Source organism: Ranitomeya variabilis, chromosome 2, assembly GCF_051348905.1.
Source record: "Ranitomeya variabilis isolate aRanVar5 chromosome 2, aRanVar5.hap1, whole genome shotgun sequence".
NCBI lineage: Eukaryota > Metazoa > Chordata > Amphibia > Anura > Dendrobatidae > Ranitomeya > Ranitomeya variabilis.
This window is the reverse complement of record NC_135233.1, coordinates 1,086,323,625-1,086,350,328: the sequence shown is the minus strand read 5'-3', so window position 1 is coordinate 1,086,350,328 and position 26,704 is coordinate 1,086,323,625. Positions and strand designations below refer to the sequence as shown.

The following is a 26,704-nucleotide window of genomic DNA, read 5'->3' as shown; positions in this document are numbered from 1 at the left end:
ATAGTGAGCCATAGTGCGACCATAACAGACCCATCCACAGTGCCCCTATAATAGTGAGTCATAGTGCGACCATAGCAGACCCATCCACAGTGCCCCTATAATAGTGAGCCATAGTGCCCCCATAACAGACCCATCCACAGTGCCCCTATAATAGTGAGCCATAGTGCGACCATAACAGACCCATCCACAGTGCCGCTATAACAGTGAGCCATAGTGCCCCCATAACAGACCCATCCACAGTGCCCCTATAATAGTGAGCCATAGGGCGACCATAACAGACCCATCCACAGTGCCCCTATAATAGTGAGCCATAGTGCCCCCATAACAGACCCATCCACAGTGCCCCTATAATAGTGAGCCATAGTGCCCCCATAACAGACCCATCCACAGTGCCCCTATAATAGTGACCCCATAGTTTGCCCCCATGCTCTGCCGTCTGTCTGTCCTTCCTTCTCTGCACTTCTCCTCAGTGACACTTTGGTCTCCTGCAGTCACGTGACCTGTGCGGGGAATGTCAGGAGAAGCCGGGGCAGGAGGGGTTAAGGAGGCGGGGCCTGGGAGGAGGAGGAGGAGGAGGAGAGGTTCTCAGTCTGCGGCTACTTGTTACATTGTATCCTCCTCATCCTCAGTGAGGGGGAGAGTGAGTGGAGGAAGGGTGGAGAGAGGAGAGGAGCAGGGAGGGGGCAAGCAGATTCCTGGGACGTTATGGCTTTCAGAAGAAGGAAAAGTTACCCCATCTTCAGCCAGGAGTTTGTCATCCACAATCATGCGGACATCGGCTTCTTCTTCGTCCTGTGCGTCCTCATCGGTCTCATGTTTGAGGTAGGTGTCCGGCTGCGCCCCCTGGTACCCCCAATGCCCCCCTCCTCTGCACCCTCCTGTGCACCCTCCTGTCCCCCTCTGCACCCTCCTGTTCCCCCCTCTGCATCCTCCTGTGCCCCTCCCTGCACCCTCCTGCGCCCCCCCTCTGCACCCTCCTGTGCCCCCCCTCTGCACCCTCCTGTGCCCCCCTCCTCTGCACCCCTCCTGTGCCCCCCTCTCCTGTGCCCCCCTCCTCTGCACCCTCCTCTGCACCCTCCTGTGCCTCCTCTGCACCCTCCTGTGCCTCCTCTGCACCCCGCTCTGCACCCTCCTGTGCCCCCTCTGCATCCTCCTGTGCCCCTCCCTGCACCCTCCTGTGCCCCCCTCTGCACCCTCCTGTGCCCCCCTTCCCCTCTTGTATCCCTGTGTTTCCCCTGCACTGATTGTAGAACCCTGCAGATGTTACTTTGTATCCAGTCTGTTAACCCTTTCCTGGTGACTTCTGCTGATGTGTCCTTCTCCTCCTCCTCCTCCTCTTCTTCTGCCTCCCCCAGTGCATTACTTATGGGCTCCCCCTGGTGGTGGGGTGTGTAGTGACTTGCCACACTCCTATATTCTCACTCCTCTACCTGCAGGCAGTGCCACAGATCTCATGCAGATTCACTGTGTTTCCTGGCCCTTTAAAAAGCTTGTTAATCCTTGAGGGGGGTGGGGTGCACTAGTGTCTTTTTTTCCTACATTACTTTAATATTCACATTTATGACTTTCTACCCCAATCCTATTCTCTGTTGTTCATATCATCCCCTTTAAAAAGTTTCTGAACCCCTTTAACACTCTTTTGCTGATGTGTCCATCTTCCTGCCTCAGCCTTTGACTCCATGGCGCCACCTGGTGGTGGGGTACAACCAGTGTAACGTCTGCAGAACACCTGCTGCCTGTCTATGGAATGAGCATTCTTTCCGCTGTGATTTACCTGCCACTAATCCCCCGGCGGTAAGAGGGTTAACCCCTATATTTGCATGACGCTGTGTAGCGGAAGTTAACCCTCTCCCTGCCTTCTGGCTGCTCCCATTGCTGCAGGTGGGCCCCACAACACTGCGCCTGCCCCGTGTCCCCACACAACCCCAGAGTAGACCCCACCAAGTAGATCATGGAGGGCGGCCTGTCGTACTGCAGGCGTGTATAGGGACAGGAATCTACAGATATTGTGGCACTACAAATCCCAGCATGTCATACCATCCTCAAATTCAGGGCTGGTGAGGAGGGGGGCACTTTTTTCTGCCATCTGGTCATTGACCAGTGATCTGATTCTTGGGGGATCAGAACTTTTAAAGGGGGTGAATATAATTAGTTTGTAGAGGGGGCACATTTATTTTTTCCCGGTCACAGCGCCACCCTTGCCGATTGGTTTTGTCCGGTATTGCAGCTCTGAGCATAATCTCCCACAATCCATTTACCGGAATTAGTGATAGTCTGTGCTACAAAAAGTCCTAGCGCCCCTGAAAATGATTGGATGTCATTTATAAACCATGGCCGCTTTCTTAAAGGAGCAGTGCCTCTCTTGTCCATGGCCCATGATTTATGAATGGGATTGCGCTGCAGTACCAGATCCTACCTCTGGACGAAAGTGGAGTCGTCCATGGCTGAAAGCAGAAATGGTTGTCCGAGCTGTGCCATCTTCCTATGGATAGTGGAATATAGGGTCGCCGCCAGAGGTGCATGGCCGCCGCCAGAGGTGCATGGCCGCCGCCAGAGGTGCATGGCCGCCGCCAGAGGTGCATGGCCGCCGCCAGAGGTGCAGGGTCACCGCCAGAGGTTCATGCCCGCTGCCAGAGGTTCATGCCCGCTGCCAGAGGTTCATGGTCGCTGCCAGAGGTGCATGGCCGCCGCCAGAGGTGCAGGGTCGCCGCTAGAGGTGCAGGGTCACCGCCAGAGGTTCATGCCCGCCAGAGGTGCAGGACATCTCATCGCAAGGACCAGATGAGAATCAGCATGGCCACATGTCTGCTGTACTGGGAAAGGACCACCGCATAGTGCCTTCCCTTGAACGTTGCAAAATCAAAGTCCCCTTAAAGTCCTCTTCTAGCAGGGTCATTCCCTTTAACTATGAGTGTCCTAGTATAAAGATTGAACTTTGTAGTGTAAGCCTTAGCACCCCGGGTGCAGTGCATATCTTTTCACCCCTCTGGCGTGTACTTGGTGTGTGGATATCCGGACACATGGCGGAGGGTGGGGGGTCACTGTGGATTGCGCTAGAGCTGGGTGACGTCCGTGAGTCACGTTCAGGCGCTTTGTGTCTGGACCGACTCTCCGAACAGCGAGGATTCCTACAGGAGGAATCTGATGAATTCCAGAACCACAGCGCCACCACTTGGTTATGGCTCGGTTTAGTACTACAAGTGAATGGAGGCAGCCGCACTGTAAAATGACTGCCACCAATCACAGGAAGACCCCCTTTTATTGGGGCCCGCAATACAGTATCTGCAATAGGGCCCCCAAAAGGCTCCAGGGTCTCGTGCTCCCCCAACATTTACACCCCTGATTACAAGCTCACAAGAAGTTTGGGCAAAATGACTTTGAAGGACTTGTGCAGAATATGACGGACCCCGGCAGCACCGGACCCCTTAAGTTATACCTGGGTCCATTGGTTCTTCGGTGGTACTGGTTCTGATGAATGGCGCCGGACGCTGAGCTCGGGAATCTGTGGCCCCTCCGTGGTCTTATAAATTGTAGTACTTTTCTGATGCATCAGACGCCGCTGATCTCAGGTGGAGGCGTGGGCGCACATTAAGGGCCCGTGCACACAGGGGTACACAGCTCCGTCCTGTGTGATGCAGGAACACTTAAAGGGGTTGATCAGAAATAGTTTTTTTTTTTTTTTTAACCCCCAGACATAGCGCCATTGTGGACCATGTGCGGCTGCGGTGTTAGTGTGTTACCGTTCGAGGGAAAGACGTGCAGATGAACCAAGATGGAAAAGAACAATCTGCTCTCTAGCGGCCACTGTTTGTGACTGAGGGGAACCTTAGCTTTGGAGCCCCTCATGTGTTCGGGGTGGAGTGTCCTGTGCCGTCATGTTGCGCGGTGGGAGGTGGTGACGACATGATGTGTCCTGTGCCGTCATGTCGCACGGTGGGAGGTGGTGACGACATGATGTGTCCTGTGCCGTCATGTCGCACGGTGGGAGGTGGTGACGACATGATGTGTCCTGTGCCGTCATGTCGTGCGGTGGGAGGTGGTGACGACATGATGTGTCCTGTGCTGTCATGTCGCGCGGTGGGAGGTGGTGAGCGACCTCCTGTGCCGTCATGTCGTGCGGTGGGAGGTGGTGACGACATGATGTGTCCTGTGCCGTCATGTTGCGCGGTGGGAGGTGGTGACGACATGATGTGTCCTGTGCCGTCATGTTGCGCGGTGGGAGGTGGTGACGACATGATGTGTCCTGTGCCGTCATGTTGCGCGGTGGGAGGTGGTGACGACATGATGTGTCCTGTGCCGTCATGTCGCGCGGTGGGAGGTGGTGACGACATGATGTGTCCTGTGCCGTCATGTCGCGCGGTGGGAGGTGGTGACGACATGATGTGTCCTGTGCCGTCATGTCGTACGGTGGGAGGTGGTGACGACATGATGTGTCCTGTGCCGTCATGTCGCGCGGTGGGAGGTGGTGACGACATGATGTGTCCTGTGCCGTCATGTCGCGCGGTGGGAGGTGGTGACGACATGATGTGTCCTGTGCCGTCATGTCGTACGGTGGGAGGTGGTGACGACATGATGTGTCCTGTGCCGTCATGTCGTGCGGTGGTGACGACATGATGTGTCCTGTGCTGTCATGTCGCGCGGTGGGAGGTGGTGACGACATGATGTGCCGTCATGTCGCACGGTGGGAGGTGGTGACGACATGATGTGTCCTGTGCCGTCATGTCGCACGGTGGGAGGTGGTGACGACATGTGTCCTGTGCCGTCATGTCGTGCGGTGGGAGGTGGTGACGACATGATGTGTCCTGTGCTGTCATGTCGCGTGGTGGGAGGTGGTGAGCGACCTCCTGTGCCACCTCCAGTCTGGACATGCGCTGCCCATTTTCTCTAGAAGCAAATATTATGTGGAGGTCACCTGTGGGAGGTATTGACCGCAGCGGTGAAGGACCTCGGTGGCCTCTGGTCACGGCTGCCACATTGTGCACACATTGTAGTCACTGGGGGAGAATAGATATTTCCCTGTCATTTATCTCTGGTTCTCAGACACTTTGTATAGGAAGTTCTGCAATCGCCGCCTTGCGACAGACTTCGCTGGTGACACATTGACGTTACGTTATATTAACGCTGAAGATCGCGGTTTGCTGCTTTTGAAAGAAAAAAAAATTGTTGCAAAAACACAAAAGCAACTTTTATAAATTTTATGTATGAAAAACCTTGTTGTGGAGCTGGTTGCTCCCGGCTCCACCGCTGTCGCTCCCGGCTCCACCGCTGTCGCTCCCGGCTCCACCGCTGTCGCTCCCGGCTCCACCGCTGTCGCTCCCGGCTCCACCGCTGTCGCTCCCGGCTCCACCGCTGTCGCTCCCGGCTCCACCGCTGTCGCTCCCGGCTCCACCGCTGTCGCTCCCCGCTCCACCAACGTATTCAACTGTAACTGCATCCAAAGGAGAAAGGACACAGATACTGTCGAAACTGGGCCATGGGACTGCTTCCCAAATTCGGAAGTGTCCCGCAGGATCTGGGACCTTTACGAAAATCCAGATTTATCATTTATTTAGATTGCAGTCTTCTCTTTAACAAGTGACAAAAAAATGATTTATTTGTTAAATGGGCAAGAAAAAAAATACTTTTAATAAAATCCTTGTTGACTCCTATCTTCCAGTTGTTTTTTCCATCCTGCTGGTGATTACGCTGGAGAAGAGGGAATAAAGCCGTCCTCTCAGTTTCCTCCTCTCCATGCAGGAAGTTAAAGCCGGCTCTGTGTGCGCCTCTCGCCTCTGCCAAAATATGACTGGAATGTGTCTCTCTCTCCCTGAGAAGAGAGCAAATTTTTTTTTTTTCCCCTGCAGTTCAGGGGTTTGAGTGACTGCAGTGTCTGAAACAACCCAGCTCTTGTACACCTGGCTCATGGTGGGGGGGAACCTGCTTCCCTATTCATGGCTTTAAATGGTGGGATTCTTCACAAATTTTTCCTTTTTTTTTTTTTTTCCCCTTCCTCTCCCCCCTCCCTGACTGCCACGTTTCCAAAACTGAATGGATTAAAGCCGCAGCAGCGTGATTGGGGGTGTGGAGCGGGGGGGGGGCACTCCAGAAAAGAAAAAATGCCTTTATTGAATAACACCCCCGGCCTTCTGCTCTCTACGAATCTAGAAGTGAGAAACGTATTTCCTCCCCAGCACATAACCGAAACATGAACTGGAACACACACGTGTCAGATACTCTCACACCAGGCGGGGGGATTATAAGTTTGTATTAACCTCTTCTTCATTTCTTACTCTCTCATGATTTTTACATTTCACTTAGATTAATTTTCTTAAGTATCGGCGGTTTGAAATTCAAATAACAGAAACAAAACGTTTGAATTTTGAATTTCCAACTGCCGAAACTTTATCTTACAGAATCGTCAGTTTAAAATTCAAAGTGTCGGCAGTTGGAAATTCAAAATTCAAACTTTTTGTTTCTGTTATTTGAATTTCAAACCGCCGATACTTAAGGAAATTAATCTAAGTGAAATGTAAAAATCAAGAGAATAAGAAATTAGGAGGAAAATGCACATATATATACAGTTATATGAAAAAGTTTGGGCACCCCTATTAATCTTAAGCTTAATGTTGTTTTTTTTTGCAACAGCTATTTCAGTTTCATATATCTAATAACTGTTGGACACAGTAATGTTTCTGCCTTGAAATGAGGTTTATTGTACTAACAGAAAATGTGCAATCTGCATTCAAACAAAATTTGACATGTGCATAAGTATGGGCACCTCACCAGAAAAGTGACATTAATATTTTGTAGATCCTCCTTTTGCAAAAATAACAGCCTCTAGTCGCTTCCTGTAGCTTTTAATGAGTTCCTGGATGAAGGTATTTTTGATCATTCCTCTTTACAAAACAATTCCAGTTCAGTTAAGTTTGATGGTCGCCGAGCATGGACAGCCCTCTTCAAATGATCCCACAGATTTTCAATGATATTCAGGTCTGGGGACTGGGATGGCCATTCCAGAACAGTGTAATTGTTCCTCTGCATGAATGCCTGAGTAGATTTGGAGCAGTGTTTTGGATCATTGTCTTGCTGAAAGATCCATCCCCTGCGTAACTTCAACTTTGTCACTGATTCATGAACATTATTGTCAAGAATCTGTTGATACTGAGAGGAATCCATGCCGGCATTGGCCACACAGCCCCAAAGCATGATGGAACCTCCACCAAATTTTACTGTGGGTAGCAAGTGTTTTTCTTGGAATGCTGTGGTTTTTTGCCGCCATGCATAACGCCTTTCTGTATGACCAAACAACTCAATCTTGGTTTCATCAGTCCACAGGACCTTCTTCCAAAAAGAAATTGGCTTCTCCAAATGTGCTTTTGCACACCTCAGCCGACTCTGTTTGTGGCGTGCTTGCAGAAACGGCTTCTTTCGCATCACTCTCCCATACAGCGTCTCCTTGTGCAAAGTGCGTTGTATAGTTGACCGATGCACAGTGACACCATCTGCAGCAAGTTGATGCTGCAGCTCTCTGGAGGTGGTCTGAGGATTGTCCTTGACTGATCTCACCATTCTTCTCTGCCTTTCTGATGTTTTTCTAGGCCTGCCACTTCTGGCCTTAACAAGAACTGTACCTGTGTTCTTCCATTTCCTTACTATGTTCCTCACAGTGGAAATTGACAGGTTAAACCTCTGAGACAGCTTTTTGTATCCTTCCCCTGAACAACTATGTTGAATAATCTTTGTTTTCAGATCATTTGACAGTTGTTTTGAGGAGCCCATGATGCCACTCTTCAGAGGAGATTCAAACAGGAGAACAACTTGCAAGTGGCCACTTTAAGTAGCTTTTCTCATGATTGTATACACCTGGCTATGAAGTTCAAATCTCAATGAGGTTACAAAACCAAAAAAAAAAGTGCTTTAGTAAGTCAGTAAAAAGTAGGTAGGAGTATTTAAAACAAGAAAATGATAAGGGTGCCCATACTTATGCAACTGTCAAATTTTAGTTTGAATGCAGATTGCACTTTTTCTGTTAGTACAATAAACCTCATTTCAAGGCAGAAACATTACTGTGTCCAACAGTTATTAGATATATGAAACTGAAATAGCTGTTGTAAAAAAAAAAAACAATTTTTATAAAACATTAAGCTTAAGATTAATAGGAGTGGCCAAACTTTTTCATATACCGTAACTGTATTTATATTTAGAAATGAGCTAACCTGAACTGTAAAGTTCGGGGTTCGTATCGGTCACTCGGCGGTTGGCGCTGAACTCTGGACATTAGACTTCAAAGGGATTGTAGTAAAGATTTGAATGCTCACCTATTAGGTGGTAAATTGCTGATCGCTGGGCGTCAGACTGCTGGGAACCCCACCAATACAGAGAACGAGGCTCCAGAGTGCCCCATGTGAATAGAGGCTTGGTCAAGCAACCATAAAAAAATAAATAAAATAAAAATTGGCACAGAATGCAAATTTTTATTTTTTTGTGCAGGGATCTTTTCAGAATCAGTCTAGACACTGAAAGGGTTAAACCCAGTTATTAGAAGCGCAGTTTCCCTGACACAATGTGTTCTGAACCCTCCTGTGAAAGTGTCTGGTCCCTGGTAAAATGATCTTGTGAGAAGATTCACTCCGACTTCTGCACCCAGTGTTGTCCGGACATTATTTGTGCGCTGCCAAGCAACGCAAGAAAGAATGCATCCAAGGAAATATGGTAAATGTACAACTGTACGAAGTGTCAGACGAGAAGGTGAATTTTACTGGGTAGGGAAGGATTACCCGTCCATTTACATTAATGGGTTAGAGCATTACAAGAACTTAAATTGGACCAGACTAGAAATAGTGACAGTGTCTAAAGCTTGTTATAAAAAGCTATTCCAGACAGAAAGTGTGACATCAGCTGTACGGAAGGGAGACTTTTATATAATACTGTCCTCTGTGTTCAAGAATATAACTACTATAATACTGCTCCCTATGTACAGGAATATAACTACTATAATACTGCTCCCTATGTACAGGAATATAACTACTATAATACTGCCCCTATGTACAAGAATATAACTACTATAATACTGCCCCCTATGTACAAGAATATAACTACTATAATACTGCCTCCTATATACAAGAATATAACTACTATAATACTGCCCCTATATACAAGAATATAACTACTATAATACTGCCCCTATGTACAAGAATATAACTACTATAATACTGCCCCTATGTACAAGAATATAACTACTATAATACTGCTCCTATGTTCAAGAATATAACTACTATAATACTGTCCTCTGTGTTCAAGAATATAACTACTATAATACTGCTCCTATGTACAAGAATATAACTACTATAATACTGCCCCTATGTACAAGAATATAACTACTATAATACTGCCCCTATGTACAAGAATATAACTACTATAATACTGCTCCTATGTACAAGAATATAACTACTATAATACTGCTCCTATGTACAAGAATATAACTACTATAATACTGCTCCTATGTACAAGAATATAACTACTATAATACTGCCCCTATGTACAAGAATATAACTACTATAATACTGCTCTTATGTACAAGAATATAACTACTATAATACAGCCCCTATGTACAAGAATATAACTACTATAATACTGCTCCTATGTACAAGAATATAACTACTATAATACTGCCCCATGTACAAGAATATAACTACTACAATACTGCTCTTATATACAAGAACTACAATAATGCTGCAGAAATAGTCTGATTTCTCCCGCCCCTAGTAATCACCTGTTACTGTTGGGAGTGCTCATTTCCTCTGCAGATGTCACTATTGGTGAAATTGTAGCATTGCATGGTCGGCTTTCCAATGAATGTTGATCTGTGTATTGCGTGGATTGGATGAGTCCGCCATATCTGGGGCGGCTTTCTGTCCTGGGGCTTTAAGTTCTGAATGGGGACCTAATGGGGTATATGGACCAAGGCTGCCTAAATGGCTTTATTAGGTGGCATGGTGCCGCTACACGGTGTAAATCCCTCGTCGCTGTCCTAGTGTTTGACCCAGCCCAACAAAAATATGACTTGTCGAAAAGTTTGTAAAATTGTATTTGGAGAAGCTTATGTGATTATACCTGGCGGCTCCAGACATAAATATGACATAATCAACACGTCTAATGAGGTTTTTAATTACTGGGAAACACTCCCTCGCTTTTGGCTGTTCCAAAAAGTAATGGCTTTTTTTAAATTAATTAAATACCGGATTTAACTCTTTACTGGCAGGTCAGTCATAAGATGCCCAACACAAGTGTTCATGATTTTTGTTGGGGGGTTGCGCCTTTTTAGTTATGATTTTTCTGTGCTGTTTTTGACACTTTTTATTTTTTAATGTTCTCGAGACAGAAGTCATGTTCCTTATTTAGAATGATCAGTCACATATTTGTTCCATTACAGGTCACCGCTAAAACTGCCTTTATCTTCATCTTACCTCAGTATAACAGCAGCCTCCAGTCTCTCGGTAAGTTGCTTCCACTAGTTCAGCCATGTTTTATGAATGTTTTGTGATACTATTGGGGTTTTTGTGCTGGGGATCAGCCCGGTCTCTGAGTTCAGTTGCTGTTTGGCCGTATTCTGCTCTGAGCCTTATTCTGGTGGTTTATATTGTTGATATCCTGGCGTTGCTTTGTACTTGGTTCTGCATCTGTGTACTAATGGTCTGTAAAACTAGGAGAGTCCGAGAGAAAATAAAACTAGGAGAGTCCCTTATACTGAAGGATCTGGCTGTACTATACTGAAGGATCTGGTTGTACTATTTGATAATAAACTATATGGCAGCGCAATACCAATCGGCTGCAACTAAATCCAGCAGGATATTGTCATGTATTTTAAATTGCCTTGTTTACAGGACAGAGATGTGATAATGTGTGCAAAACTGTAAAGCGCTACGGAACATGTTAGCGCTATATAAAAATAAAGATTATTATTATTAATACTACCACTTTACACCTTTTACAAAATGCCCCCTGTCGGCGAGCGCTCCCTTCTCCTCTTGCACGTTTCCATCTTGCACGTTGCCCTCTTGGACGTTGCCCTCTGTCAGGGAGCGCTTCCTTCCCCTCTTGCACGTTGCCCTCTGTCAGCGAGTACTCCCTTCCCCTCTTGCATTTTGCCCTCTGTCGGGGAGCGCTCCCTTCCCCTCTTGCATCTTGCCCTCTGTCGGGGAGCGCTCTCTTCCCCTCTTGCACGTTGCCCTCTGTTGGCGAGCGCTCCCTTCTCCTCTTGCACTTTACCCTCTGTAGGCGAGCGCTCCCTTCCCCTCTTGCACGTTGCCCTCTGTTGGCGAGCACTCCCTTCTCCTCTTGCACTTTACCCTCTGTCGGCGAGCGCTCCCTTCCCCTCTTGCACATTGCCCTCTATCGGGGAGCGCTCTCTTGCACGTTGCCCTCTGTCGGGGAGCGGCCCCTTCCCCTCTTGCATGTTGCCCTCTGTTGGCGAGCTCTCCCTTCCTCTCTTGCACATTGCCCTCTGTCGGCGAGTGCTCCCTTCCCCTCTTGCATTTTGCCCTCTGTCGGCGAGTGCTCCCTTCCCCTCTTGCACGTTGCCCTCTGTCGGCGAGCGCTCCCTTCCCCTCTTGCATCTTGCCCTCTATCGGGGAGCGCTCCCTTCCCCTCTGTCGGCGAGTGCTCCCTTCCCCTCTTGCATCTTCCCCTCTGTCGGCAAGTGCTCCCTTCCCCTCTTGCATCTTGCCCTCTGTCGGCAAGCGCTCCCTTCCTCTCTTGCATGTTGCCCTCTGTCGGCAAGTGCTCCCTTCCCCTCTTGCATCTTGCCCTCTGTCGGCAAGCGCTCCCTTCCTCTCTTGCATCTTGCCCTCTGTCGGCAAGCGCTCCCTTCCTCTCTTGCATGTTGCCCTCTGTCGGCGAGTGCTCCCTTCCCCTCTTGCATTTTGCCCTCTGTCGGCGAGTGCTCCCTTCCCCTCTTGCACGTTGCCCTCTGTCGGCGAGCGCTCCCTTCCTCTCTTGCACGTTGCCCTCTGTCGGCGAGCGCTCCCTTCCCCTCTTGCATCTTCCCCTCTGTCGGCGAGTGCTCCCTTCCCCTCTTGCATCTTGCCCTCTGTCGGCAAGCGCTCCCTTCCTCTCTTGCATGTTGCCCTCTGTCGGGGAGCGCTCCCTTCCCCTCTGTCGGGGAGTGCTCCCTTCCCCTCTTGCATCTTCCCCCTCTGTCGGCAAGCGCTCCCTTCCCCTCTTGCATTTTGCCCTCTGTCGGCGACCGCTCTCTTCCCCTCTTGCATGTTGCCCTCTGTCGGCGAGTGCTCCCTTCCCCTCTTGCACGTTGCCCTCTGTCGGGGAGCAGTCTCCCCCTGATATTTCCTGGACAAAAATCTGATGTGGATCAGACCCATGCAGTTGTGATGCTGAGCCATGGTTTCAGTAAGTCACATATCGTATACGGAAACGGTTTTTACGTTAGGGATGAAAAAAATCCACGTTTTTATGAACAACAATGCAAATTAGTTATTGAAAACTTTGTGAGCTGATTTTTGGGTGGTTTTCACTGGTAATTTTGTCTTTGGATTCTAACTGGTCTCGTTACCTTCCAGATGGCGAGATTGTCTACTATCACTATGGGGCCAAGGATCTGGTCACCATATTGTTCTACATTATCATCACAATCATTCTACACGCCATCGTCCAGGAGTATGTCCTAGATGTAAGTAGATGATTATCCAGAACCGGTCACTTGGGGTATTAGAAATATGGGGGGGTGCAGTAAATTACAGTATATAAAGGCCGAATCCCCCCAGTAACTTATTACATTTTCCCTGTAGTTAGGCCTTATGTTGTGACTTAAAAGGGTTTCCCACCCAAGACTTTTATCACCTGTCCATAGACAAGTGTGTGATCCCTGGTGGCCTTATTAATGGCTTCAGTTGTAATTAAAATTAACACCACCTCCCATTGTAAACTTGATTTATTAGAAAAGTTCACAAACTTTGTTCTTGTATCATTGGTTTATTGCAATGTAAAATCTAATAACTAATATAACAAGCGGTTTCTCCAAATGCAGCCCAAAATATTGCTTGTACTGGTTACTGCGGTCACAGGATTGACAAGTAACTCAAGAACTTAGTAGAGCCCCTCTGGCTGTTATGACCTGCTGTACACATGTTGTATAGCCAGACATCAGCTATCGGCTTATGCAGTGGTCTCCAGGACACTAGTTTCTCTGGATTTGCTGCTGCAGCCGCCTTCTTTGCATCCCTACAAAGACTCTTTATGGGGTTCAAATCGGGTGAAAGTGATGACCAATCCAGAGTCTGCCAGGACATCTTCTGAAACCAAACCTTGGTGGACTTTGAGGTGTTTATCATTCTCATTTTGGAAGCTCCAATGGCACCCAAGTTTCTGCTTCATCACATAAGGCATTTTTTAAACTACCTTGCCCTCCACACGCTAGGAAGCAAAGCATCACCTAACCACCACCATGCTTTACTGTAGGTGCCCCAAAGCTACTTACATTCATGAATGTAGGCATCACAAAGCCTGTACTTCAGTATACACCTCACTGAGCAAGCGCCATGCTTTATGAAGGTATCATCAAGCCATTGCTGCTCAATCACTGTAGGCATCACAAAGACACCACCGTGCTTCACTGAAGGCATCACCGAGCCACTGCTGTGCTTCACAGAAGGAATCACCAAGCCAGTATCATTGTAGGCATCACTGAACCAACGCCATGCTTTCCTGAGGGTTTCACTGAGCTAGTGTCATGCTTTACTGTAGGCATCACCAAGCCACCATCATTCATCACTGTAGGCATCACTGAGCCACCACCATGCTTCCCTAAATGCAGGGTGTTCTTTTCAGCTTCATTCTGCCTCCTCCAGACATACCACTCATCTGTAGAAATAAAAAAAATTCAAGGTTTGTTTAGGATACAAATGTTCGGAGACTTATTTGTAGGATTTTCAGCATGTTTCAGACTTTTCTTGGGCTTTATGGTCAGTGGAGGTGACGTCTGGGCATGAAGATCTCCAGGGTATAAAGACCTGCCTCTAAATTTTGCTGCAGGTCTTTTGTAGTCATTAGAGGGTTTTTGACCACACGCCGCCTCAGGAATCTGGTGGCAGCCGGTGACAGCGTCCTCTTTCTGCCACGTCCAGATGGTGTAGCCGGTGTTCTTATGAGTTTGAACTTGTGAACCATGCTTCCAACTCTATCTCTAGGAGCATTCATTGGCTTTGTATTTTGTTTCTATCCTTTTCCTTGTTTGTACAAAGCAATGATCTCTTTAGAATTTGGATCACTCTCCCAACAACCTAAGAATGTAAGTGACCATGAAGAAGGGGCTCTGATTCCACATGCACAGCCAACCACCAGCTTCTGGCAGCGTGCATCACATTTGCAGCAGGTTATAACAGCCAGCGGGACTCTGCTATAGAGGACCGGTCAGCTGGGTTATGCTTTCTGTGGTTCGCATAAGTACTAAAGACACTTGGAAAATGTGAGTTTTGTTTTTTATTTGTGTTTTTATCTCATCCACAGAAAATTAACCGGCGCCTCCACCTGTCAAAGGTAAAACAAAGCCGCTTTAATGAGTCCGGGCAGCTGGCGGCGTTTCATATGACCTCCATGTTTTGGGGTCTCTATGTTGCAGCCACGGTGAGTCTTACTATGATGGAGTATTTGGCTCTGTACTAATTAATGGGGTGATAATTAGGACCCCTAATAAGATGGTAATAAATGACACTTGTGACAGACGTGCCTATCTCAAGGGTGCAGATGTGATAGAGTTGTACAACTACTACCCCAGCAGTGTGCACATTGAGATGTCTGTCACTGCAGTCTTGGAGCTTAAGGGAGATGAGCAGAATTCTGAATGCAGCTCTGGATGTGTTTTACAGTAGGGCCAAGTTTATGCAGACCCTTGGGTGAAAGAATCCCATGGGGGCATATCTTTGCTTTCAGGGTTTTTTTTTTCAGGAAGTATTGAACATGTCCTCCAATTTTCTAAGCAAATCTGTTTCTAAAGGTGTCATTGACATGAAATTCTCACACATGTCGGTAACAATCTATCCAATCCACACAGGCAAAGAAATCGCCCTAGATGTCCATAAATTATGTGTAATAGTGAGAAATGACACAGGTAAAAAGTATTGTACACATGAAGTAAGAGAGGTGCAAAAAGCCACGGAAAGTCATGACAGCAGCTGAAATCAGTAATTAAAAAGCAATCCTGCCAATTATTGAAAATAATATCAGCTGATTCAACTTATGGCCTATTAAAATGGGTCTCATTACCAAGGTGACACGCAAGAAACATCTCATGATGGGTAAAACCTGTGAGCTGTCTCAAGACCTTAACAACCTTATTGTTAAAAAAAAACAAAAAAAAAAAACATACTGATGGCATTAGTTACAGAAGAATTTATGAACTACTGAAGGTTCCAGTGAGCACTGTTGGGGCCTTAATCCGGGAGTGGAAAGAACATCATTTTACCATAAATCGGCAACGACCAGGTGCTCCCTGCAGATTTCAGACAAAGGAGTGAAAAGAATTATCAGAAGAGTTGTCCAAGAACCACCCATGAAGAGCTACAGAAAGGCCTGTAAACAGCAGGTACAATTGTTACAAAGAAAACTATAAGTAACCACCATGGCCTGTAGGCACGCTCACCACACAACATTCCATTGCTCAACAAAGAGTATGCTAGAACTTTTAAAGTTTGCTCAACAGCATTTAGACAAGCCTGTGGAATACTGGGAGAATGTAGTTCTGGTCAGATGAGACCAATAGTACTTTTTGGATGGTATAATACACCTATAATACACCTCATGCTTGGAGGCCAAAAGGCACTGCATATCACCCCAAAACACCATACTAACAGTGAAGTTTGGAGGTGAGACCACCATGGTGCTGGGCTGTTTTTCAGCACACGGCTCTGGCAAATTTCATGTAATTTGAAGGAAGGATGACTGGACATATGTTCAGAGACATTCCTGATAAAAATCTGCTTCCATCTACCAGGATGATGAAGATTAAACGAGAGTGGACGTTTCAGCAAGACTATGATCCTAAACACACAGCCAAGTTACCTATCAATTGGTTTCAAAGAAAATAAATCTACGAAAATGGCCAAGCCGATCACCGGACCAAAAACCAATGGAAAATGTATGGCAGGAACTAAGTCTCAGAGTTCATAGAAGGAGCCGACAGGACCTTGAAGATGTGAAGCGTGATCGTGGAGAAGATTGGGCCAAAATCACACCTGAGCAATGCCTGCGACTAGTTTCTCCATACAGAATGTGTTTTGAAGCTTCATCACCAATAAAGGCTTTTATACAAAGTATTAAATAAATTTCAGTAAGCGTGTTCAATACTTTCTCAATATTACACATAATTTATCTATGGTGAGTTCTTTGCCTGTGTGGATTGGATGGGTTGTTACCAACATCTGGTGAGAATTTCATGTCATTAGCACCTTCAGAAATACATATTTAATTTAAAAAAAAAAATAAAAATGGTGGCGAGTTCAATACTTATTTCAGCCACTTTTAGTCGGTCCCTGGCTACCACGGTAAAACAATCAGCACGCCATTTCCAACCTCTTAAATGCCGCTGTCATAATGGACCCGTGGCATTTAAAGGTTTATACTGCTGTGATCAGACCACTTGGTCTCAGGTGATGGCTGTACAGCACAGCCGGCACCCAGGTTGTATGGAGCATTCACACCCCGTCAACCGGTTCTGTTCATGCAGTGCGCACAGGGCTGAGGGGGATAGGGGACAACTTGCTGATCACAGGGGGTCTCACCGGTGGGACCCTCATAATGCTGAGATAGACGCTCCGGGACCGATCCTGACTAAAATGGAGGTGCGCATGCTCATCCCTGCGCCATTCTTTGCCTATAAGACTTCTAGAACCTGTCGAGCATGCGCACATCAGCTCCATACCTCTGATCTCGTGATTTATGGGGCTCCCAATGGTCGGTCCGCCAGCAATCAGCAACTTGTCTCCTATCCTATGAGTGGGAAATCACATATATATATATATATATATATATATATATATATATATATATATATATATATATATATATATATATATATATATATATATATATATATATATATAATATTATTATATATATTTTTTTTAACTGTGCGATGATGATGACCTTTAATGCTTCTATAAAACATTTTGTGCTCTTTTTGCTCCCTAGGAAGGTTATTTATCCAATCCAAAGACCCTATGGGAAAGTTATCCTCATGTGTATCTACCGTAAGTGTCGCCGGGGTCCATCTCTCTTCAGAACACGCCGCCATTCTCTAAATAACAAAAGCCATTTTGGGTATAAATAATTGTTCCATTTGTTTTAAAATCTATACATTTATTTTACTTTTATTTTATTTTTTTTTCCCCCCATTCAAGATTTCAAGTGAAGTTTTTCTACCTGTGCCAGCTGGCGTATTGGCTGCACGCCCTGCCAGAATTATATTTCCAAAAAGTAAAGAAGGTGAGAGCCGCGCCTGCGTCCATTACCGACATTATATCCGTGCAGTCTTTGCAAAATCTGATCTGCAGGGTCTCTAAGGGGGCAGGAGATGGACGTTTCCCGTGTAGGTGTAATATTAGCAAATACATCCATTAGAAATGTAGTATAGTTGTTCTGATTGACTATGTCTGTTTCCTCATGCGCAGGCATTGCAGGACCTTAGGTATCCATGGTTTCGACCACTGATATAGGGACAGCTAGTTGCTAATGTTTATAACCATGGGTACCTAAGGTCCTGCAATGCCTGCACCTGAGGAAAGAGACATAGCAAATCAGAAGAACTATACTCCATTTTTAATGGATGTATTTGCTAATATTACACCTACACGGTAGGTATTTGCTAATATTAATATTACTACTACATATTGGGATAGGATCTTGGAGATTCAAATATCCCTTTTAATCTCTGGCTCTTTGGGTAGATGGGGAGATAAAAATGGAAATGAGTTTTGGTAGGTCCATAATTGCCAATCCCCTAAGACTGGCCGAGTGTGCTCCATATCTTCTCTACTGGAAAGGAGCCCTGAGTGGGCAGATCACTAGATTCCATGGTATCGCCTCCCTGCGCGCGCTTCTCCCTTCCTTCTACCCTACTATATTATGAGACTGTGAGATGGAAGGGGAACAGGTAGTGCTGCTATAATGTCCACAAAATTGTATCGTGTGTGTAATACCGTCACACACTACAGTCATGGCCAAAAGTATTGACACCCCTGCAATTCTGTCAGATAATACTCAGTTTCTTCCTGAAAATGATTGCAAACACAAATTCTTTGGTATTATCTTCATTTAATTTGTCTTAAATGAAAAAACACAAAAGAGAATGAAGCAAAAAGCAAAACATTCATCATTTCACACAAAACTCCAAAAATGGGCCAGACAAAAGTATTGGCACCCTCAGCCTAATACTTGGTTGCACAACCTTTAGCCAAAATAACTGCGGCCAACCGCTTCCGGTAACATCAATGAGTTTCTTACAATGCTCTGCTGGAATTTTAGACCATTCTTCTTTGGCAAACTGCTCCAGGTCCCTGATATTTGAAGGGTGCCTTCTCCAAACTGCCATTTTTAGATCTCTCCACAGGTGTTCTATGGGATTCAGGTCTGGACTCATTGCTGGCCACCTTAGAAGTCTCCAGTGCTTTCTCCCAAACCATTTTCTAGTGCTTTTTGAAGTGTGTTTTGGGTCATTGTCCTGCTGGAAGACCCATGACCTCTGAGGGAGACCCAGCTTTCTCACACTGGGCCCTACATTATGCTGCAAAATTTGTTGGTAGTCTTCAGACTTCATAATGCCATGCACACGGTCAAGCAGTCCAATGCCAAAGGCAGCAAAGCCACCCCAAAACATCAGGGAATCTCCGCCATGTTTGACTGTAGGGACCGTGTTCTTTTCTTTGAATGCCTCTTTTTTCTCCTGTAAACTCTATGTTGATGCCTTTGCCCAAAAAGCTCTACTTTTATCTCATCTGACAGAGAACATTCTTCCAAAACGTTTTAGGCTTTTTCAGGTAAGTTTTGGCAAACTCCAGCCTGGCTTTTTTATGTTTCGGGGTAAGAAGTGGGGTCTTCCTGGGTTTCCTACCATACAGTCCCTTTTCATTCAGACGCCGACGGATAGTACGGGTTGACACTGTTGTACCCTCGGACTGCAGGGCAGTTTGAACTTGTTTGGATGTTAGTCGAGGTTCTTTATCCAACATCCGCACAATCTTGCGTTGAAATCTCTTGTCCATTTTTCTTTTCCGTCCACATCTAGGGAGGTTAGCCACAGTGCCATGGGCTTTACACTTCTTGATGACACTGCGCATGGTAGACACAGGAACATTCAGGTCTTTGGAGATGGACTTGTAGCCTTGAGATTGCTCATGCTTCCTCACAATTTGGTTTCTCAAGTCCTCAGACAGTTCTTTGGTCTTCTTTCTTTTCTCCATGCTCAATGTGGTACACACAAGGACACAGGACAGAGGTTGAGTCAACTTTATTCCATGTCAGCTGGCTGCAAGTGTGATTTAGTTATTGCCAACACCTGTTAGGTGCCACAGGTAAGTTACAGGTGCTGTTAATTACACTAATTACAGAAGCATCACATGATTTTTCGAACAGTGCCAATACTTTTGTCCACCCCCTTTTTTATGTTTGGTGTGGAATTATATCCAATTTGGCTCTAGGACAATTCTTTTTGTGTTTTTTTTCATTTAAGACAAATAAAATGAAGATAATAATAACAAAGAATTTGTGTTTGCAATCATTTTCAGGAAGAAACTGAGTATTATCTGTCAGAATGGCAGGGGTGTGAATACTTTTGGCCATGACTGTACATACATAGTCATTCCTCATAGTAAGTTCCTCAGAATCTCATCATGTGGATATATACCACCATATAGTGCGTACATAATAGTGCCATGCGGTGAACTCCTGAGAATAGTATCGTCTGATAAATAATGCAACCATATAGTGCTACACAATGAATTTCTGAAAATGGTATCTGCCACACAGTGAACTAGTGAGAATAGATGTAGTATATAACAACCAATTTAGTTATATGGGTAAATAATACAGGCACAAAGTGCATATATAATAATAATGCTACACTGTAAACTCATTGGGAATATAGCATGTGCGTATACGTAATGGTACTACACAGAGTAATACCATTATACAGTGCATATTATAATAGTGCCATATAGTGAGCTTGTGAGAATATCATATGGCCACATAATCCAGCTATATAATGCCCACATAGTAGTGACACACTGAGCTCCTTTAGAATACAGCCATGCTTGGCATACATAATAGTGCCACACTGACCTAATGAGAATACGTGTTGTGTATCACAGCCACTTTAGTCATATGTATAAAATAAATGATGCCGCCATACAGTGCGTGTATAATAGAGCCGCACATTGCTATATAATTGCTAAATAATACTGCTACACAGATCTGTCACCATTCTGATAGTTTGAGAAAAAACTACAAGGGAGAAATGTTCAAGTACTTGGTAAAAAAAACAAAAACAAAAAACAAACGCTGAGGTCCCAGGACGGGTGACCCGATGGCTCCTGATATAAAGCAGGTGTAGAGCGGTTTCCACAAGTAAATGGACAGGTCGCAGCCTCCCACGAGGTCCTCACAGTCCTCTCCTGCTGGATGCCCCATAATCGGAGATAATGCGCCAGTATAAGAGTGCGGTGCAGTGATTGTGAGCTCCGCGGGGGCGGGACCTTGTAGGTCGGTGACACCGTTCTCTGCACGTGACGATATATCATGCTGGTTTTTTAATAAAACTTTTTTTTTTTTCAGGAGGAAATTCCTCGGCAGCTCCAGTATATTGTACTATATCTACTTCATATAGGAGGCGCGTATTTACTCAAGTGAGTCGTTCTGCGCCCGTCCATCAGTACATTGTCGTAGCCCCTCCTGCACCTCCATATAATGCTACTCGCCAAAAATATCCAATAATTACGTTGGCGTTGCCTCCACCAATTATTACACCTCAGGGTTACCGCGCTTTTTTTTTTTTTTCTCTCCACAGTTTAACCCGTTTGGGGTTGATTTTGCTCCTGCTGCAGGCGGTGGCCGAGTTCCTCTTCCATATTGCGCGGCTTTTCTACTTTACTGATGAAAACAATCAAAAGCTGTAAGTGTCGCAGTCTGCGGAGCATTATGTGACCTTGTGTAGTGGCCATATTGCTCGTTTGTCCTCATCTCACAGGGAGGGATAATCATCCAGCGAAGCAATAGGCTGAAAGTATGTCTGCTCAATGTTAATATGAATGTTAATATGAGAATATGATGGGCCCCACAGTGTGATGGACCCCACATACAGTATGATGGGCCCCAGTCCCCCACAGATGGTATGATGGACCCCACAGTCCCCCACACAGTATGATGGACCCCAGTCCCCCACAGACGGTATGATGGGCCCCAGTCCCCCCACACAGTATGATGGACCCCACAGTCCCCCCACACAGTATGATGGACCCCATATACAGTATGATGCACCCCAGTCCCCCACAGACGGTATGATGGGCCCGTCCCCCACAGACGGTATGATGGGCCCCAGTCCCCCACAGACGGTATGATGGGCCCCAGTCCCCCACAGACTGTATGATGGGCCCCAATCCCCCCACACAGTATGATGGACCCCATATACAGTATGATGGGCCCCAGTCCCCCACAGACGGTATGATGGGCCCCAGTCCCCCACAGACGGTATGATGGGCCCCAGTCCCCCACAGACGGTATGATGGGCCCCAGTCCCCCACAGACTGTATGATGGGCCCCAGTCCCCCACAGACTGTATGATGGGCCCCAGTCCCCCCACACGGTATGATGGAGCCCAGTCCCCCCACACGGTATGATGGACCCCACACGGTATGATGGACCCCACAGTCCCCCACAGACTGTATGATGGGCCCCAGTCCCCCACAGACTGTATGATGGGCCCCAGTCCCCCACAGACTGTATGATGGGCCCCAGTCCCCCACAGACTGTATGATGGGCCCCAGTCCCCCCACACGGTATGATGGAGCCCAGTCCCCCCACACGGTATGATGGACCCCACACGGTATGATGGACCCCACAGTCCCCCACAGACTGTATGATGGGCCCCAGTCCCCCACAGACTGTATGATGGGCCCCAGTCTCCCACAGACGGTATGATGGGCCCCAGTCCCCCACAGACGGTATGATGGGCCCCAGTCCCCCACAGACGGTATGATGGGCCCCAATCCCCCCACACAGTATGATGGACCCCACAGTCCCCCACAGACGGTATGATGGGCCCCAGTCCCCCCACAGACGGTATGATGGGCCCCAGTCCCCCCACACGGTATGATGGACCCCAGTCCCCCCACACGGTATGATGGACCCCACAGTCCCCCACAGACGGCATGATGGACCCCAGTCCCCCACAGACGGCATGATGGACCCCAGTCCCCCACAGACGGCATGATGGACCCCAGTCCCCCACACAGTATGATGGACCCCACAGTCCCCCACACAGTATGATGGATCCCAGTCCCCCACAGACGGTATGATGGACCCCAGTCCCCCACACAGTGTGATGGACCTCACATACAGTATGATGGACAACACAGTCCATCACATACAGTATGATGGCCCCAGTACCCCCACACAGTGTGATGGACCCCACATACAGTATGATGGACATCACAGTCCACCACATACAGTATGATGGACCCCATATACAGTATGATGGGCCCCAGTCCCCCACAGACGGTATGATGGGCCCCAGTCCCCCCACACAGTATGATGGACCCCACAGTCCCCCACACAGTATGATGGACCCCACAGTCCCCCACACAGTATGATGGACCCCACAGTCCCCCACAGACGGTATGATGGGCCCCAGTCCCCCACAGACGGTATGATGGGCCCCAGTCCCCCACAGACGGTATGATGGGCCCCAGTCCCCCACAGACGGTATGATGGGCCCCAGTCCCCCACAGACGGTATGATGGGCCCCAGTCCCCCACAGACGGTATGATGGGCCCCAGTCCCCCACAGACGGTATGATGGGCCCCAGTCCCCCACAGACGGTATGATGGGCCCCAGTCCCCCACAGACGGTATGATGGGCCCCAGTCCCCCACAGACGGTATGATGGGCCCCAGTCCCCCACAGACGGTATGATGGGCCCCAGTCCCCCACAGACGGTATGATGGGCCCCAGTCCCCCACAGACGGTATGATGGGCCCCAATCCCCCCACACAGTATGATGGACCCCCCAGTCCCCCACACAGTATGATGGACCCCAGTCCCCCACAGACGGTATGATGGACCCCACATACAGTATGATGGACACCACAGTCCACCACATACAGTATGATGGACCCCATATACAGTATGATGGGCCCCAGTCCCCACACAGTGTGATGGACCTCACATACAGTATGATGGACCCCAGAGACAGTCTGATGGACCTCACAGTCCTCCACACAGTGTTATGGACCTCACTGATAATAATATGGTCTTCACATCCCCCCCACAGAGTATGATGGACCGCACAGTCCCCCACACAGTGTAATGGTCTTCACATACAGTATAATGGACACCACAGCCCACCACATGCAGTATGATGGACCTCACTGATCATACGATGGTCTTCACAGATCCCCACAAACAGTATGATGGACCCCACAGTCCCCCACACAGTGTGATGGACCTCACATACAGTATGATGGACCTCACTGATAATACGATGGTCCTCACAGCCCCCCACACAGTATGATGTCCCCCACAGACAGTATGATGGTCCTCAATGTTCTCCACCGTTGTCTGCATATGAGGATGCAAATATTGGGGAAATCAGGCAGGGGAGGGTGGCCGCACCGTGTGGCCCCTGGGTCACTGTTTTCAGCATTTTCGCCAGTCCCATTCTGTGGGCCGAACAGGAATAGCCAAAGGGCTGGCCGTGGTCTGCGAGCCACACTTTGCCCAGGTCTGGTCTGGATGAGTACATTGCATCAGTCTGGAGTTCGGGCTTTTTAGCTCACAGAGCATTGTCTATTTGGAGACCAGATTTACCCACCTGTGTTAATCTCTTCAGCACTAAACGAGCCTTCAAGCGATCTTTGTTCTCTCTGCAGTTTTAATGCCTGGGCGGTGGTGTTTGTAGTCACCCGGCTGTTTACTTTAACCCTTTCTGTCTTGACGATCGGGTTTGGACTTGCTAGAGCGGAGATCCACACTTTCAACCCAGACAAAGGCAACTTCAATACATTACTTTTCAGGTAAGTTAGAAGACCACTAAGACCACTGGTGGGGCTCGGACAACTCTGATTGCCAGTGTTTAGACTAAGTAGTCTCTAATTTTCGGCATGGTTTCCTGAGATCTGGGACTTCTGTCTACCACAGGATGATTGTGTTGCTTTTGATGTGCGTATCGCAGACATGGATGATGTGGCGATTCATTCACTTCCAGTTGCGTCGTTGGCGGGAGTGCTGTAAAGAACAAGCTTCTAAGAAGAGGCTTCCCTTACCTGTGATGGCCAAGCAACAGATCAAGATACTTAAAAGGGATTCAGGTAAGAGTCCGAGGCTCCAAAAAAATGATCTGTGAGCCCTTCTATTAGGAGTGGTTGGCGGGTTGAGTGGCCGAGACTCAATGACTGACCATGGTTGATTATCATCAGATTTTTGGTGGTCCACGAGACATCATGAACCCGGTCTTCTCTATAAGCCTAAAGCTGGTCATAGACCTCAGGATTGGGTTGATCATTCCAGATCCCGATTTACCAGATAATTCAGCTAGCTGGACCAGAAGAACTGGTGACTGTGCCATACACCGACTGTGTCAGAACAGGAACCACCCCTGCAGAGCGATTGTTTGTTCCGGTTCATAGATGGGGTGCCTACTGGGAGGAGAATAATAAGCCCAGACACTTCTGCCATAACCGTTTTTAAGGGTCTACCAAGTTGTGCCACTACTTCGATGGTCATACATACCATCTTAGAAGTCTAATGGGATGCACAAAGGATGACCACCTTTTCTCCCCCACCCCCAATCATATTGACTATTGGCCAGAGACTTCATACTGGCAATGAGATTGCACTTGATAAAGGGCCATTTTGGTGGTAGAAATAATCTTTCCAGGCGATAGATGATGAATTTTAGATTAGTGGGGGTCCGACCACCAATTGTGGAACGATGGACTTTTACATTATCACACTATCTGGACTACCAGAGCTCTGCACCATGGATGGAGGAGTGGACACCCAGGCGCTCATGCTCTCCTTTCTGACGGGATTAAAAAAGCCCCCGTTCTGGCGATTGGACCCCACTGGTCTAAAAGTTATTGCTTAACTTAAGGATAGGTGATAACTTTAACTTCTGAAAATGCCCCCTTTTAATAGGCCAACATCCTTCGGAATGTCTTTGGAATGTTTGTGACATCTTTGTACATTGCTCATTTGTTTTTTCTTTATTTTTTTTCTGCTGTTAGGTTATCATGAAAACGGATTGATAAAAGCTGAGAATGGTTCCACGCCTCGACCGAAAAAGATCAAAATTCCTTAATAAAAGCATGAAACAAACACACACAAAACAAACAAACATCTAAAACGAAGCCAAACCCTCGTGTGACAGAATCAGGGGCATGTGGAGAAGCAGGACTAGAACCCTGCCCCGGATATGGTCACCTTCTGTGCCCCGTCTGGGCGAGAATTAAAGTGCCTTCTAAGAATCCTCATTAGTAACTTTTTGTTATGGTATTTAAAACAATAGTCAAAAAATTCCGCTACGTGCCGAACTTGCCTTCAGCCTGTACCTGGTACCCTCGAGTCCCCGGAACGCGGACATTCTCTCCTTCTGGGTGAGTTACAGTATTTCTCTTTTTTTGGAATCCTTCGTACAGTGAACTTTTCCCGACGCCAGTTACACCATCGCACGTTTCACCTGGGGCACTTGTGTCCCGCCCGGATGTTGGGTCTTGCCTTGTCCATGTTTTTTGGCTCTTCCTATCCATGGCTTAAGGATTGTCAATTGGTAAAATATTTTTGTCCTTTTTTGGGATTTTTTTTTTCTTTTTACACCCAGGAGATCAAAAAGTTTCAGAGAATATTCTCCTGCATAAAACAAGTTGGAATTTAAAAAGTGGCCTAAAGATCCAAGTCAAGTCTCCTCCTCAACCTTCTGTGGGATGTTTTCTTCTGGGACTGGAGACTTAAAAGTACCTCATCGCATATTCATGAACTTGGTCAACTTAATTTTTTTGCCTTATGCAACCGGATATAACTTTCAACATGGTAAACCTCATCAACCTTTTGTGCTGAAGATCACAAAGCCTTTGGTGCATGAGCCTTAGATCTTTGCATCTTTATTTGTGAACAAGAAACACTCAATAGCTCATCCAGTGAAAATTGTGGAATGAAATCCAGTTTGCATCATCTAATGTTGGATTTATCGTGCTAATTAGTCCCTTTTTGATATGGATAATAATTGCGCCAAACCATAAAGGAAACCTATTTTTGACATTTTCTTAATTGCCGCACAAAAAGGGGTTTGGATCTTGTGATTGGGCAGAAATGTGTGCTCTTTACTGCCACTAGTGGTCGTAGGTTGTAATTGCAGTATATTTTGTTCATATGACGCTCTTAACTTCGTCCTAAGTTTTAGCCAAGACATTTTTTGCAAATTTTGGCTGTGCTTGGGGAAACAACACGCACCC

General features: G+C 47.0%; 1 protein-coding gene across 1 annotated transcript; it reads left to right on the top strand.

Annotated features, from left to right (window-relative positions):
• Nucleotides 1-547: 547 nt before the first annotated feature.
• TRAM2 (translocation associated membrane protein 2) lies at nucleotides 548-25,573 on the top strand. Its single transcript, XM_077291689.1, has 11 exons — nucleotides 548-822; nucleotides 10,412-10,475; nucleotides 12,555-12,664; nucleotides 14,500-14,616; nucleotides 17,179-17,237; nucleotides 17,388-17,472; nucleotides 20,815-20,885; nucleotides 21,047-21,151; nucleotides 24,125-24,268; nucleotides 24,393-24,562; nucleotides 25,481-25,573. The coding sequence occupies exons 1-11, from the start codon at nucleotides 706-708 to the stop codon at nucleotides 25,552-25,554; spliced, it is 1,116 nt and encodes a 371-aa protein (XP_077147804.1). The 5' UTR covers nucleotides 548-705; the 3' UTR covers nucleotides 25,555-25,573.
• The last annotated feature ends 1,131 nt before the right edge of the window (nucleotides 25,574-26,704 follow it).